We start from the raw sequence: 14,545 nt of genomic DNA, 5'->3' as shown, positions 1-14,545 counted from the left end.
CATTGGCCCTGGTTCTGCCCCTTAGAGAATTCCTGATGCCCAGGGGGCAGGGCCAATGCCGCTGACTCCAACTCTAGTATACAGAAGTCCTCTCCCATCCCCCACTCATATACACAGGCAGAGCCCCAGCCCTGGCCCATGTCACCCCCTGGATGAGACTAAGAGCGCCCACCTGCCACAGGTCTGTCTATTCAGACTCTCCCACTGGATGCAGTGAGAGGCAGACCTCCTCCCCAGGGACCAGGAACTGAGATTTCCCACTGGGAGATGAGGCCCTTGTCAACAGTGAGCAGGACCCATGGATACTGGCTTTGTGACCCTATCAGCGCCGGGTCATATTATGACAAGAACAGGACCTAGGTGGGAGCTAAAGGAGCCTGTGGCTGGCTGACAGGAGTGGGGGTGCACAGGGGACTCGCTTGTTCCAGCCATCTGAGCAATCTCATGCTTGGTTAGCTCTACAAGTGACACTACTTCAGGGCTGACCCGTCGTGGCCCCGTAGCTGACCTGACCACAGTATCTGAGACTCCAATTCCAGGCTGTGAGGCCTGGACATCCTTAGAGAGCATTGGGGAGAAGGAGCACGTCACTGTATGAGCCTCCACCACCCGCATTGAGGCAGAATGGAGCACCAAGTCCCGGCCAACCCTTGCAGACAGCTAGAGCTTCACCTCTGTCTCCAGGAAGCATTCTCTCTGGGCCCCTGCACCGTGACCTGCACTTGAAAGTTCAGGCTGGACAGGACAGGCTGGGACTGCCCTCTCTAGCCTCCGGGACTGAAACCTCAGCATTCCAGAGCCAGGACCCCCAGCTGTATTTTGGAGGCAGAGGGAATTCAACGAGGGCCATCAGTCCAAGCAGTGCCTGAAAGTCAGTGTTACATGGGAGAGACTCGAGAGCCTGGTTTTCTGACTCTGCAAGTTACTTCACTGCCCTGGCCTCAACTTGTATTTCTGTAAAATGAGGACACTGATGCTGACCTTGCTCATCAGGTTGTTAGGAGAATTAAATGAGTTATTCAAGCCTATCCCAAAAGGTTAAATGATTCCGTGACGTTCTTAAAATGACAAAATTATTGAAATGGAGATTCATCATAGCCAGGGGTCAGAAAAGAAGGGAAAGGGGGAAGGTGCCTATGAGGGGACAACAAGAGAGATCCTGTGGTGATAGAACAGTCTGTATCTTGTCAACATCAATTTCCTGGTCATGATCTTGTGCTGCAGTTTTGCAAGATGTTAATATTGGGGGAAACTGGGCAAAGGGCACACTGGATCTCTATTATTTCTTACAATTGCAAGTGAATCTACAGTGATCTCAAAATAAGAAATTTCATTTTTAAAAAGAGTTGTTTAAATAATGTTAGGTGAAAGGAAGTATCTGTAGCATTAGCTATGCTTGCTCCCCATCCCTGGGTTCCTCTGTGAGCTGGTGTGGCCTGGGAACCTGTGTCCTGTGAACCCTCACAGCACTGGAGGAACGGCTGGAGAGAAGAGTCTGACCATATGTTTAGCAGCTTTTATTTCTGTGCCTGCCTTGAAAGCCTAATAAATGCAGGAAGGAGGGAGGGAATGAATGAGTGAGTGAATGAATGAATGAATGAATGAATATTACAGCAAGTGAACTCTCCGTCTCTCAGGAAATGAAATGGCATTAAAGTGAGAGGCACTTGGGATGGACGCAGGAGCCATCTTGCAGCCCTGGATTGGCCAGCCCAAGCCCCTGCTTTGCCTCGTCCACTCCGGCTGCATTCCTTGTCTGGGGCAGGCTGCGTGCCTTTGAGGACTGCATAGTGACGCACTTTAATTAGTGCAAGAGTAAATTACATTGGACCAAGAGAGCCCCAACTTCTCCCGACAGCGTGGGGAAAATAGAAGCCTAGCATTTTCAATTTAAGGTTTAGTTAGATAATGCCTATTGGTGCCAGTAGATTACAGAGTGGATATTAAATCCTGCAGGATTTGGAATCAGAGCATACAAGACGCATCCATAAGTAGGGGAAGCAGCCGGAAGGGGCAGGCCTGCTGTCCTCAGCTAGCGAGAGCACCTCTCTGGGTAGGAGCAGCCACAGAACTAGAGTGCCTATGGAGGCTTCAGAGGGGCAGGTGAAGGCTGAAATTCTAGGGGCTGGAACTACTTTCCTGCCTGGCTCCCTGAACGAAGGTTTCCTCTGTTATGAATGGAAAGTCCAATGCCGAAAGCCACTGCAGGTTTTGGCAGTCAGAATAGAAACCCACACTTCAATCTCATCCAACCCTCCCCTCCCTTCTCCATCAGTCAACTCTTGTGCTACCTTCATAACAGCTCAAAAATCTCCTCCTCCAGGGAGCCCTTTCTAACTACCCACTTAGATTCCTCTGTGAGCCGAGAGGACTCCAGGCTTCCTCTGGCATTGAATTCACCAGTGATTCTTATAATCACAGATGTACCCCTCTTCCTCTCCCCTCACTCTTTTGAAAGGTGTGATCATGACCTGCCCACTCACACCCTTACTCCCAGGCATAAAGGGGCACCCAATAACATGTGCTGCACAGATGGGGTTTCCATCATCAGTTTGTATTTATTTTCCAACAGTTGATGCATTTTGAACGTGTGATACTTCCACAGCCTTCAAGACTCAAGAGGTACAAAAGGGTCCAGGGGAAAAGTCTCCCTCCACCTGCCTTGCAGCTCTCCAGCTCCTCCCTAGGAACAGCCAGTCCCTTGTACACCCATCCAGGAGGCTCAATCCTCATGTAAACAAATGTGGATGTGTGTTTTTCCTTTTCTTAAGAAAATAGCAGCTATCATACATGTTATTTGCACGTCACTGTCTTCACTCCACAACCGTTCTTAAAGACTTCTTTCTTGCTGCAGGGAGGGGACCTTTGAGCCAGGCCCTGCTACTTTAGAGGCTGCAGGGCATCGGGCTGGAAGGATGGGCCCCCAAGTCCTGCTTTTCTGACGGGGTGTGCAGTCTTGATTAGCATCTTAAGATGCCTCTGTGGCATACCTGGACCAACAGGCTAGGAGCGGCCAAAATAGGCAGCTTCAGAGGTGTGGACACGGGGCCTGGGAACTTTGGCCCAAGCCCACAGGGCAACTACAAGGCCCATCAGCCTTCCCAGGGGCCAGGATAATGTTTCTGGCAGGCCCAGCTCAAAGGCTTGGGCTCAGTGGAGGAAGCTAGAGAAGCTTATTAGTTTAAGCAGGATAAAATGTGTAAATTAATTACCCCGGCCACCCATGCATGTAGCGGCCGGTCTGCCACTGGGAGGAGAAACGTTAGCCTCCACTCCTCCTGCAGTCTGGCTTTCTTGCCAGACACAGCCCAGAGATCCGTGGCTGCATGCCCACTAGGGAAGGAGGGACCCAGGAACCAGAGCCAGGTGGCCTTGAGGAGCTAAGCAGACCCTCCCTGAAATAGCAGGGATTGGATTCCACCAACACCACCACCAACAAAGGCGGCAGTCAGAGAAGAGCAGCCCGAGGCAGGGAAAGGACCCTCTGTCCTCCTCTCCACCTTGCATCGGGCACCTATTTATCAAGTGATGATGCACCAAGCCCTGTGGTGACACTTGCTTGCCTTCCTTCCTTTGATCGTCATACAAACCCATGCGGTCACTACGGTTAGCCCCATTCCGCAGATGAGAAAACTGAGGGTAAGGAAATGTAAGTAGCTTCTTCTACTGACCCAGCCAAGTCAGGATTCAAGTACAGGCTGGCACACTGTCTCCCTCACAGAGGCACAGACAGGGCGATCTCTGGAGCTGTGTCACCCCCAAGAGCCTTCCCTGCTTCCACACTCACCCCACGGCAGATCCCTCCCCCTCAGCCCATGGCAGCTGTGCTGCCGCCTCCCTCTCTGGCATTAGTGCTTCTGCAACCAGGACCTGCTCTCCAACTCGCCTCCTCCACCAACTGGCCCTCAGCTCTCAGCCGTGTCCTAAACCCATGTGTCCTCTGCACCCCCTGCCTGTATCTTTGCTTGCTCCTGCACCTGCAATGCCACTAGCGTCTCCACCTGCCACCTGTTGGTCCTGTCAACAATGTTTTGAGCCAAGCACATAGCGCACCTGGGCCTCCACTCTTGCTTCACCTCGTTCATTCCTGAGCCCTCTTCTTAAAGCACTGATCTGATTACTCACCCTCCCACAGAGGTGGCCACTGTGTTTATGGTAAAGCTCAGCCCCTATAAGCCCTGCATGATCCAACCCTGCCTTTTTCACACACGCAGAACTCACGCTCCAAGTCAGATCCCTCTGGCCCTCCCAGATCTTCTCAACCCACTCTCCGCACAGCTGTCGTCTCCCCAAGGGACACACCCCCTCATCACCCTGTGATGGGCTCTGCATGCTCCAGTCCCCTTCTGGATCAGCTCACAGGCCCAGTCCTGCAAGTTCACGAAGAGCAGCAGCTTGTGTCTCCTGTATCTTGTGCTTAGATCTTGGTCCGACACAAAGATCTGAATGAATGAAGGCCTCCCCGCAGCCACGTCTCCATTCCTGCTCCTCATCAGATATCTGTGCTCCTCTCTCTCCCCTGGGCCTATGCAATGCCCCCAGTCTTGGGCTCAGGTGACCTAGTCCAGTCCCCACTCCAAGCAGGTCCACACCTGAACCATCAAAGACCTGCACCTCATCCCTCAGAGAATATGGCTAGTCCTTCTCAGACAGGCTCTCAGGGCTTCACCTTCCACAGCTAAATCCAAATCCTGCAAGTTACCAATCAGTAACAGGGCTTGCAGCCCCTCAATTCAGCCAGTTGAGGATCTTAGCATGATAATGGGACCAACCTCAGAGAAATGCAGAATTCGCTAACCAGGGCCAACCTCTAGGAAACACATTACATGTCCATTTGCGATGAATGTATCGGTAACAATGAGCCCAGCCAAAGACCTCTCCTCCCTCCCTCACCTGGCTCCGTCCTTCCTGAGGAACTCCAGGGATCACAGGCACCAACCTCATCCCCTGGGGTGAGGTCAACCACCCACCGCCACATCTTCTTGCAAGAGAGCTTGTCGGTTCCTAAGGCTCCTCACCCCCTCCATACTCCTTTGCCTCTTCTTAGCCTCTGCCTTGGCAAGGTGAAGAATTAGGACCCAGGAGTTGGCACATTCACCAAGCAATTAGTGTTTATCTCCCTTGTTTCTGTGACTGAACAACAGTTCATTTTCAAACTTAATAGTCAATACTCAGAAAGATAAAACTGCCTGGGTCACTCTTGGGAGGTGATTTGAGGGTTTGGTGGGAAAGGGGGCTGGGACCTGAGCTGGCCCTGCCTCAGCCGACCAGCCCCAGGCCTTCTGGACAGGCATTCCTGGGGCCCCCCACCTGTGACCCTTCTGACCTCTCTCCATGGTCCATCAGGGGGCAGGGACAAAGGTCCCCATGTCGTAGCTGAACATCGGAGGGGGACAAGAGTCAAGCAGCTCTGCAGTTCCCTCCCCCTTGGACTTTGAGGACTCTGCCTTTCTGCCTCTCTCTTCACCAAGAGCAGCCTTAGGTAGAGCCCTGTCCGACCCATGCAAACCCCCTTTGGGAGCTGCAGAACTGAGCCTGCTGTGCCCACCCAGCCTCTTCCACAGGCCAGCCACCTGCAGAGGGAACCAAAAGGTGGTGCCCATATAAGGGGAGCTTGCCCCTTCTGCAGAATTCCATGCCGGCTCAGGCAAGCTCTGGTGGGGTGAGCGGTAAGCCCCTATCACCTACTCAGACAAGGAGGCTGCTGTCCTGGAGTCACACAGTCTACAGGCTGGGACAGAAGGGTCTAGTCCACTAATGCAGAAGTGGGGGAAGGAGGAGAGAGAGAGGCTTACCTCGTGGAAGGACCCTGGGACCCAGTCCTGACGGCCCAGGCTGGGGCGGGAGCTTGGCGCCCATTCACTGCAGTGAAATGCTGTCACCTGCCGGCCGTACCCCAGAACTGCAGGAGCCCTGGTGTGGGTCCTAGGGCTGGGCCCAGCAGCTTCCCCGCTGTGACTCTCCGCCAAGTGCAGAAGGCCAAGAAAGAGGGAAAATCATGCTTCATCCCAGGTTGAAATGTCGTCATTGTCATTGTTGCTCATTCCACAATAATAATAGTATAACCTCTCAACGGCTGGGCCTTTGCTAAGCCAGGTACTTCGCACAGTTTTTTGTTGTTCACAAGTCCTTTAAAATATTATTCCCCCTGAAGCTCAGAGTGGGCAGCTTTCCCCTGGTCTTACAGCTGCTGGGCAGTGCAGCTGGGATTGTGGCCCTGGCAGTGTGGGTCTAGCTCCGCAAGCTGCCCTCGGAAGCCCATGCCCCAGATCCCCACACAATGAAATGTCCCCGGCACCCCTCATTGGACGACTTCCTGCTGCCCTTTTGATTTTTGCATCTTCCTCTGCCACTTTCTCTTCCCAGTTACCTGCTTCTTAGTCTCCAGGGCCGGCCCATGTGCCAAGCACTGCTCTAGGATAACATGATGGAATAACCCCTCCTATCACCAAGTCCTGAGGCCCAGAGCAGAGCTCAGAAGCTCCTGGGACTCCAGCCTTCCTCTCTCCTGAACAGAGAAGGCTTCTCAGATGGGGACCCATGGCCCTGACAGGGTCTAAAGGAAAGGAGAGGCTGCGGGGCTGGGTTCAGGGAGCCTTGGGGATTTGAGGGTCCAAACTGCCTTGCTCTCAGCCCAGAGCTGATGGTAGATTCCCACCCTGGGAACCTGGGACCAAGCTGAAGCTTCCTGTCCCTTCCAATTCTCCTTGCCGTGGTCTCCACCTCACAGGCTATTGGAGCTGGGAAAGAACTCCAGAAATGATCCAGTGAAGACATCTCATTTTGTAAATGGAGAAGGTCAGGCCCAGAAAGGGAAAGCAGTTTGCCCAGATCACATAGCCAAGCGACAGAGCCTGGATGAGACTCAGGGCTCCCAACTACCCAGCCAGAGCTCCCTCCTGAGCCCCTGCGCTGCCTCCATCATCCTTCGTCTGCCAGCAGGCTACCCACACCTCTGAGAATCGCCCATCGCCCAGAGCCGAGAGAGAGCAAGAGACGGGGGAGCATGGGCCAGGACTCTGCCCTGGGTCTGAGAGGAACAGAAGTGGACATGGAGTCTTGCTTCCCTCCTTTCTCTCCCCTCCCCTGAGCCCCTTGGGGCCTGGAGTAGTCCTATTCTCATTCACACTGGAGACAGGCAGTCTCAAGAATGGGAAGAAAGGGTTTTCCCGATTGCTTTATAATCACAGCTCAGACACTAATGGACCTGATGGGGATTGATGGGGAGAGTGTGATGCTCGTCCTCGTCCGGCTCCCAGCATAGCCCTGGGCCTCCTGACACAGCAGTCTTCCCAGCCTCCCGCCAGCCAGCCTCTGTGCCGCAGGTGCGGCCCTGGTGCGGCCCAGGCATGGGACAGGCAGCCATCTCTGGGGCCCAGGGGTGGACCCTTATTACCATCACAACCCCAGGGTCCTCAGAAGAGCCAGGGGGCTGCAGGGCACTGGTGCCCACAGAGATGGACTTGCCAGGGCACCCGATAGGTGTTTTTCTCAGAAGACATTGTTTGAGGGAACCAGCACCTGGGGCAGAGGGCTGTGGGGAGCAGCAACTAACCCCAGGGACACTCTGTGGTCCCAGCTCCCAAGGGGAAGTACCACACAGGTGGCCAAAGCATGCGGGTCCAACCTGTGGTCTCCATTCCTGACAGTGCTTGGAGGCCTTCCATGGACACACTTGGTCCCTTCTCCCTCCTTTCCTTTCTCACCCTTGCCCTCCTGTCTCCTTCTCTCTCTTCTCAGCCATTTCTCCCTTCCTTTCTCATTCACAAGATCCTCTTCCTGGAAAGCCTGGCCGCTTGGCTCCTAAAGCTCCCTGGCCCAGCAGGGTAGAGAGGAGGAGGGAAGAGAGTTGTCCCTCCACAGTGGACCAGTGGCCAGCTTGCTTAGGGACTTTTACCAGGACAGAGGGGCTGCTCCCCTGATGTCATCTGGCCCCTGGTGGGGAGCAGAGTTAGGAAGAACAGTGAGAACAGAGGGGCCCAGATATCCCTGCCACATCAGAGAAAAGAACGTGGTTATTTGGCACCCTCTTCCCTCTTTACCACCATGCCTGCTCCTGGCATGCTCAACTCTTCCAGGAAGCCTTCCGTGGCTGTCCTTCCAGGTCTCTCTAGGTTTCCAGGGACAGAAAGTTCTTCTTCCTTTCCTCCATCCCCTAAGCCCAGGACAGTACCATCAGGAACCTGGCTCTCCTGCTAGCCTGAGTGGTGAGTTCCTCTGCCCAGAAGCCCCTCTGTGCACTGAGAAGACCCTCAGGTCTGAAGCCTCCAGTGGGTTTCCACTCCAGCCTGAGTGTGAGCACCAGAGTGCTTGGGATTACAGGTTCCCAGCCACTCCCAGGCCCTTCTCTCCCTGGGGACTCTGGAGTGGGCTGGCCAGAAGGTCTGAGCATGGCACAAGGTATTCAGCATATCCCTAGGCCCACACCCTACTGTTGTTCTCACTGTGTTCATTGTTAGCTAAGCCCTGCCTCCCTAAGGCCCAGGCTCCTGCACCGCACCCGTGTCCCAGACAGGGTGGCGGAGATCAGGGGAGATTCAAAGGAGCCACGTCTGCAAGAGGAGAGCAGGAAGATGACCATGCACTCATCAGAGGAGAAAAGTGCGTTCAGAAGAACTGCATCCTGTTCCTCTGGGGACACTCAGGGAAACAGTCATTCAATGCAAGAGAAGTGATGGATCAATGATTTATTCCAAAGGGGAAAGCCCAAGCTGAATGTCTCCCTCCCCAACCCCTGCAAGCTGGCCCATCCCCCCAGAGCCCCCATAGGCCTGGGGCTGTTGAGACGAGAGACGTCCCTACCACGCGCTCCTCATTTTGTCTCCTCTCCAAGCCCTGGGATCCTGATACACCACATGGAGGGTAATCAGAAGAAGGAGGCAGTCTCTGACGGGGCAGTGGCTGAGGCACCCTTTGCGGCCAGCCCAGCCACATTCTCCATCGCCAGAAAGAATGCCAAATTATAAACTTTGTGAAATTCTGTAGGCAAATGGTATAGTAGCTGGTGAATGGTGGCTGAGCTTGTAGCTATTTTCATGGGTAGATTATATCATGTCGGAAGAATTCTTTATCCCAGCAGAGGGAAGAGAGGAATATCTTGGCTAAGGTCATTCTGTCAGTCAGGAGAGACCACCTTCCAGGGCCCAGAGACTCAAAGTGGATGTGGCGGAGACCCACTGCCTGGGTAAGTCGATGTCAAGACACTGAGAGGTTTCCCTCTGCAGTGACCGAGGGCTGCAGGTGGTGCCGCACTGGACATTGATAGCTAGGAGCAGAGAGGGTACGCAGAACCAGTCCTCTGGGAAGCAGGAGGTGAGCCATGTGAATGGGAGATGGGTGGCTGTGCTGTCCAGGCACCTACGGACAACACTGGGGGAAGGAGCCTTGGAGAGAAGGGTCACTAGGCCTGGAGACAGCAGGGTGTGAGCAGGAAAGGCAGGCTGATACCATGTGGGTACTCACTGCCAGCCCCCAGATCCAGCCCGAGAGGAGGAGGGTGGTGGCTTAGGGTAGACCCCACCTATCTCACCCCTGTGCTGGGTTGGCCTCTGAGCACAGGAATGATGGTGACCATCTGAGGTCACAAGGCAGGAAAGGGATCTGAATGGAGTGTGGCCAGTGAGGAAGTTGGAGAGGCCAGGACTGCCCCGAGAGGCTGGCGGAGGGCTGCAGAGGGCAGGTGCAGGACCTGGCTCCCTCCCACCCAGACTAGCACAGTAGCTTAGAAGGCAAGAGCAGCAGGGTCGGAAGGAAGAGCAGGGGTGCGGTGCCGCGTTCCTTCTGCCAAGAGCTCATGGGGCTTCGTTGGATCCAATCCCGTTGCCTTTGTTGACATAGAATGGCCGGTAGTGAGACTGTGGGGGAAACAAGAGTGGTCAGAGAGGCCAGACAACAGGTGAGCCTGCTAGCTAGACCCACCCTGCCCTAACCTGCCCCCAGGAAGCAGCAGTGGTCCAAGCCCCAACAATTCTAGAGGTCTTCTGGCCTGACCTGCAAGACCTACCTACCCTGTGATCAGAGGCTGGTCCCTAATGTCAGGATTTTCAGGCTCAAATCCTAATTAGAGCCCATTCCCATAGTAGTGGGTGAGCTTGAACCTCAGCCCCCCCATCACACTGGTGGAACTTTCTCTCCACAGCCCAAGAGGTCCCTCCAGTGCCACCGCAGCTGCTATTCACACAGCACTTTCTACTCCACAGAACTTCACAGCACTGTGCCGAGGGCTGTATGTGATGTACTCATTTAATTTTTACAACCACCCAATTAAATAGATTACTATTATCATATTCATTTTATAGTTGAGCAAACCAAGGCACAGAGAGGCTAGGCAACTTGCCCAAGGTCACTCAGCTGGTAAGCAAGGCGCTGGAATCCAAGCCCCAGCAGGCTGCCCCCAAAACCCACACCCCCAGCTCCCAGTTCTCGGCATCGCTTCTCTTACAGCAAGGGCATTCAGGGTTTTCTTCGGCTCTCTCCACATAAAGAGGGGGTGCAGAGAGGGTGAACAACTGCCCTAGCCCAACACGGTCCCAGGCTCCCCCCAGCCCTTTGCCTCCCTCGTCCTGTTCCTCCTCCTCTGGCCATTGGTATTCAGGGAGCATCTCTGGAGAGAGAGCCCAGTGCCAGCTCTCCTGGCCTTCTCCGTATATCATATCTCTCAGTAATTCATGAAATCAGCATGCCCCACCCCCGCCCTGATCACTTCATCAGGGCCGTGAGGAGGCAGCCCTCCAGGATGGAGTGGAAGAGCACGGCTTAGCTCCTGCTCACGCATGCAAACACAGTCAGCCCTCAGAGGGTCTCAGGAAGAGGATTTGTCCCTGAGCTGGGTCGGAGGCTGAGCCCACCCACATGCCCCATGGATCCCAATACAGGAGACACCATCTGCCCCTCATACACACACCCCAAGGGTGCATTGCCCTTGGCCCTCTCTGCCAGGGAACTGGCACCTCCTGGTCAGCTCCTTGCCTATGTCTGGTCCACAGCAGGACTCATGGGCCTGTGGGATGCTCAGTCCTTGCTTAGACCACCTATTAAACACAGGAAGAAACTGAGCCCAGGGAGGGGAAAGAACAGCTACTCAATGGCAGAGCAGAGCCTGGATCCAGGTCTCCTGACCCTGGGGGTCAGCCTGGACCCCAAGCAGTTCACAGGGCAAAGTTAATAGATTTGGAAATGGCTGAAGCCTTTCTTTGAGAAAGGCCGGGTCAATAATATGGATTGCAGGTCGATGAATGGCATTGTCTGGTTAAAAGCCCGGAGTGTAGGTGGGCAGGAATACGGCCCTATGGCATCTGGGCAGAGTGCTCCCCCAACCCTCCCTTCCTCTCCCTGGCTTGAGGTCACAGCACATGTGGCAGCTGGAAGAGCTAGGAAATCATCCTAATTACAGATGGGAAAACTGAGGCACAAAGGAATCATTCTTCCTCACGCAAGGTCATGCAGCAAGTGAATGGACGACTTGGGCAAGCCCCCAGGGAAACTGGCTCTCAGCTCAGCGTCTCTGCACCCCAGCACCCGCCTCCACTCTCCTAGCGCTGGGTGCTTGCTGGACACCAGAACCCTGCCCTGCTGGGGGCCTCAAAGTGCTGATGAGCCTTCTCTTCAGGGCCATAGGCTCTGAGAGAATGGAAAAAGTATGTGGTAGGGAGGGGAAGGACGGAGTCTAGAACAGAAACCTTCCTTTTCCTCCCCATATCTGCTTTTCGCAGTCCTGCTGTTGCAATGCCCCTGGGCCTGGCTCCAAATCACACACACGATCACTTAGCTCCCATCGCCAGCAATTAAAGATTCTCTCCAAGTAAACCAGCCCCAGCCACTCTTTGTGGTCCCGGGCAAATCACCTCCCCTGCTCTGACCTCCAATTACAAGGACAGCAAGAGCCAGGGGCTCCGGCCCTGGTTCTAGCAGAGCTCCTGATGCCACCCACATGCCACGGCAGCTGGCCGACTCCTGCAGCAGGGTCTAGAATGGACCTTCAGGAGCAAGGCATTCAGGCACATGGGGGCTCTGCCTGTGAACCATAGTCCCCAATCACTGAGGTCTCAGTCAGGGTCAGGTACATCAGATCTAATGGGTATTGGGGATCATCTCAGTCACCACATTATAAAAAGCAAGAAATAGTCTCAGAAAGGGTATCTAACTCATCCAGGACCCCACCATCTGCAGATGGCCTGGACCCCAAAGCCATACTTCCCTGTCATGCCGTTCTTCTGATATGCCTGGCCTAGGGCCATTAGATATTGACCCTAAATATATCTATTCCCAACTTTCCAGTCCCCCTTCACCCCCACACTATCACACCAATGGCCTCTATGCTGTCAGAAGTGTAGAACTGCCCCCAGGGAGGTGGGACCCATCTCTAGGAGGCCTGTTCTCCTGCTGGGCTGTTTTACAGTCCCAGAGCTGGCAGAACCCAAGCTGTCATTCCACTAGCATAGGCGTCCAACAAGCATTTGCCAAATAAAAAAACCAAGGCTGCCCACTTTATAGATCAGAAAACTGAGGTCCAGACAGTGTGTGCTTGGCCAGTCACCTGCCCGTTAGCCCTGGGTCCTTACTACTCTCTGCTGTGTGCAGGTATTCAGGCCACTGCTCCCTTCTTCTCCTCTACCTGCTGACCCAGAGAAGTCATCACCCTCCCACAGGCCCTGGAATCTGTTCCCCCCAGGGAGCCCCCTTCAGTGCCCAGGTCTCTGGACCTGCCTGGGCTCTCCCGGCAGCACTTCCCTTACCAGCATGGTCTGCTTGCCAGATTTCCAAGTCTGGGGCTGAGCCTTGGGGCTCTGGCTCCGCATGAGGGAGGGAAAGCCTGGGAAGACAAGAGACTCAGGTCAAAGGGAGCAGGGCTGCTGGTCAGGGGCCCCTGGGGCCAAGCAGCACAGCTGCCTTCTCCAAAGTGACCACCAAGCATCATCCAGCCCGTTACCAAATGCAGCCGTCTGAAGAGGCGTGCAGCAGCCAGGGTGCCTGGGGAGGCTGGCCGAAGGGAGGAAGCAGCAAAGCAGACAGAAGGAGGAGGAGCCGGCCAGGTGGGCTGGGCCAGGCAGCAGGGGAGTGTTGCCCCCACATCCAGTTCAGCATCACGCTGTTCTGCAGGGATTTCCACCCACCCACCCACCCCAGAGGTTCACACCACAGGCCCTTCCCTTCCCAGAGCCCAGGAGAGCCACACATAACCATGGCCTGCTAGAGCCTCCTGGCAGGAGGTGCTCACTTGGACTCCCCTGTACTGTTTGGACGATGCTTCCCATTCACTGAGCCCCACCTGTGCCAAGCACTGCGCAAGGGACTTTGCAGATGTCTTCTCATTGAGCCTGGCCCCCATTTCTATGAGCTCAGCAGTTTGCCTGAGTTGTACAGCTTATAAGCAGCAGTCGGGGTTTGAAACCAAGTGCTGCCAGACTCCAAAACCCATATTCATGTTTTCCCACCAGCTCTGCGGCCTCTCCCCTGTTTCACTAGCCAGAGACTATGGCCTAGAGAGGGGCAGGAATTTATCTGTGGCCTCCCAGGTTTAGGATAGCAAGCCCTAGAAGCCCGGAGCAGGTGCGCTCTCTGAGCTTGGTTGCAAAGGTGCTAGTGTAGGGCGGGGCCGCCATGACCCCCTCAGCCTCAGCCCAGACAGACCAGTAAGGAGCTCTGGTTCATAGACAATGAAGGCCCTCTCAGTGTCAGCCATCAGCCTGCAGCGACAGGCGGTGTGCCTGGGAAGACACAGGCCATGATCTGGACGCTGAGGCCCTCAAGAAATAAGCAGGTTCTGTCCTGGGCCCGATTTGTCCAGAGAGAGGCTGCAGCCTGCCTTGAGGAAGCCCCTGTTCTGCCTTACTCTAAGCAAGGATGAGCAGATCAGGCCATGATGAGCACTGCCAGGCTGCCAGCTGGGCTGGCCCTTCCCAGGTTGGCACTCAGCAAGGAGGAGTGGGAGGAGACAGAGCAAAGAACCTGGGTCTCTTCCTGCATCTGGGGGTGGGGGCAGCCTTGGAAAGAGGGGATTCCAGGGGTCCTGAGTGGAGATTAAGAGGAGAATTCAGGTCTCACCTCTCCGTTCCCAGAAAGAAAATCCCATGCCAGCCATGAGAGAAGGGAGAATGGAAACAGGGGTGGGGTCAGGGTGGCCCAAGAGACCCGCCTTGTGAAGCAGGCAGAAGTCCAGATACAGAGTGTGCTAGGATGGCAGGTGGGGCCATGCATCCCTCTCCAGGGAGCTCTTGGGACAAGGGACCAGCATACCCTAGAAGTGGCAGAGAGCCCCCCAAGGATGTCCCACCTGCCCCGCTGTGGGAGAGAATAGGGGAGGCATGGGAAATGGGCAGGTACCGGGATTATTTTTAGACAGCCCACTGCGACCCAGTGGTTTGGAAAACTCTGCAGTGGCCTGTCCCAAGCTGGTGAACTGATAGGGGGTTTTCCCAGTGCCTGCTGGGAGAGAGAGAGGCATTAGCGGCACGGTGCTGGTCCCAGGAGGGGCCAGAAGGACCCATACCTCACTCTGGGGGTTGCTCTGAATCATGCCTGAGGGCGGCCACCTCCCCTGCCAGGT

At 55.0% G+C, this 14,545-nt stretch overlaps 1 protein-coding gene across 5 annotated transcripts in view; it reads right to left on the bottom strand.

Annotated features, from left to right (window-relative positions):
- Positions 1–214: 214 nt before the first annotated feature.
- TRIM29 (tripartite motif containing 29) overlaps positions 215–14,545 on the bottom strand; it is a 39,499-nt gene continuing 25,168 nt past the window's right edge. For 2 of the 5 annotated variants that reach the window (XR_004270865.1, XR_004270864.1), the window contains 4 exons: positions 14,323–14,424; positions 12,735–12,811; positions 9,463–9,854; positions 215–226 (listed from right to left, as the gene is read on the bottom strand). Coding sequence is in view for 2 of the 5 variants with exons in the window: in XM_032285189.1 (XP_032141080.1) it covers positions 9,792–9,854; positions 12,735–12,811; positions 14,323–14,424 (242 nt within the window). In the remaining 3 variants the exon portion in view is untranslated. Of the gene's footprint in view, positions 227–8,672; positions 9,855–12,734; positions 12,812–14,322; positions 14,425–14,545 lie in introns of those variants that run through there. The other 3 variants (XR_004270866.1, XM_032285189.1, XM_032285190.1) reach the window with 3 other exon arrangements.

This window comes from Sapajus apella, unplaced genomic scaffold (genome assembly GCF_009761245.1).
Source record: "Sapajus apella isolate SASKATOON/1434 unplaced genomic scaffold, GSC_monkey_1.0 scaffold16, whole genome shotgun sequence".
Taxonomy (NCBI): Eukaryota; Metazoa; Chordata; class Mammalia; order Primates; family Cebidae; genus Sapajus; species Sapajus apella.
Note: the sequence above shows the minus strand (reverse complement) of the source record. Positions and strands in the feature narration are given on the sequence as shown.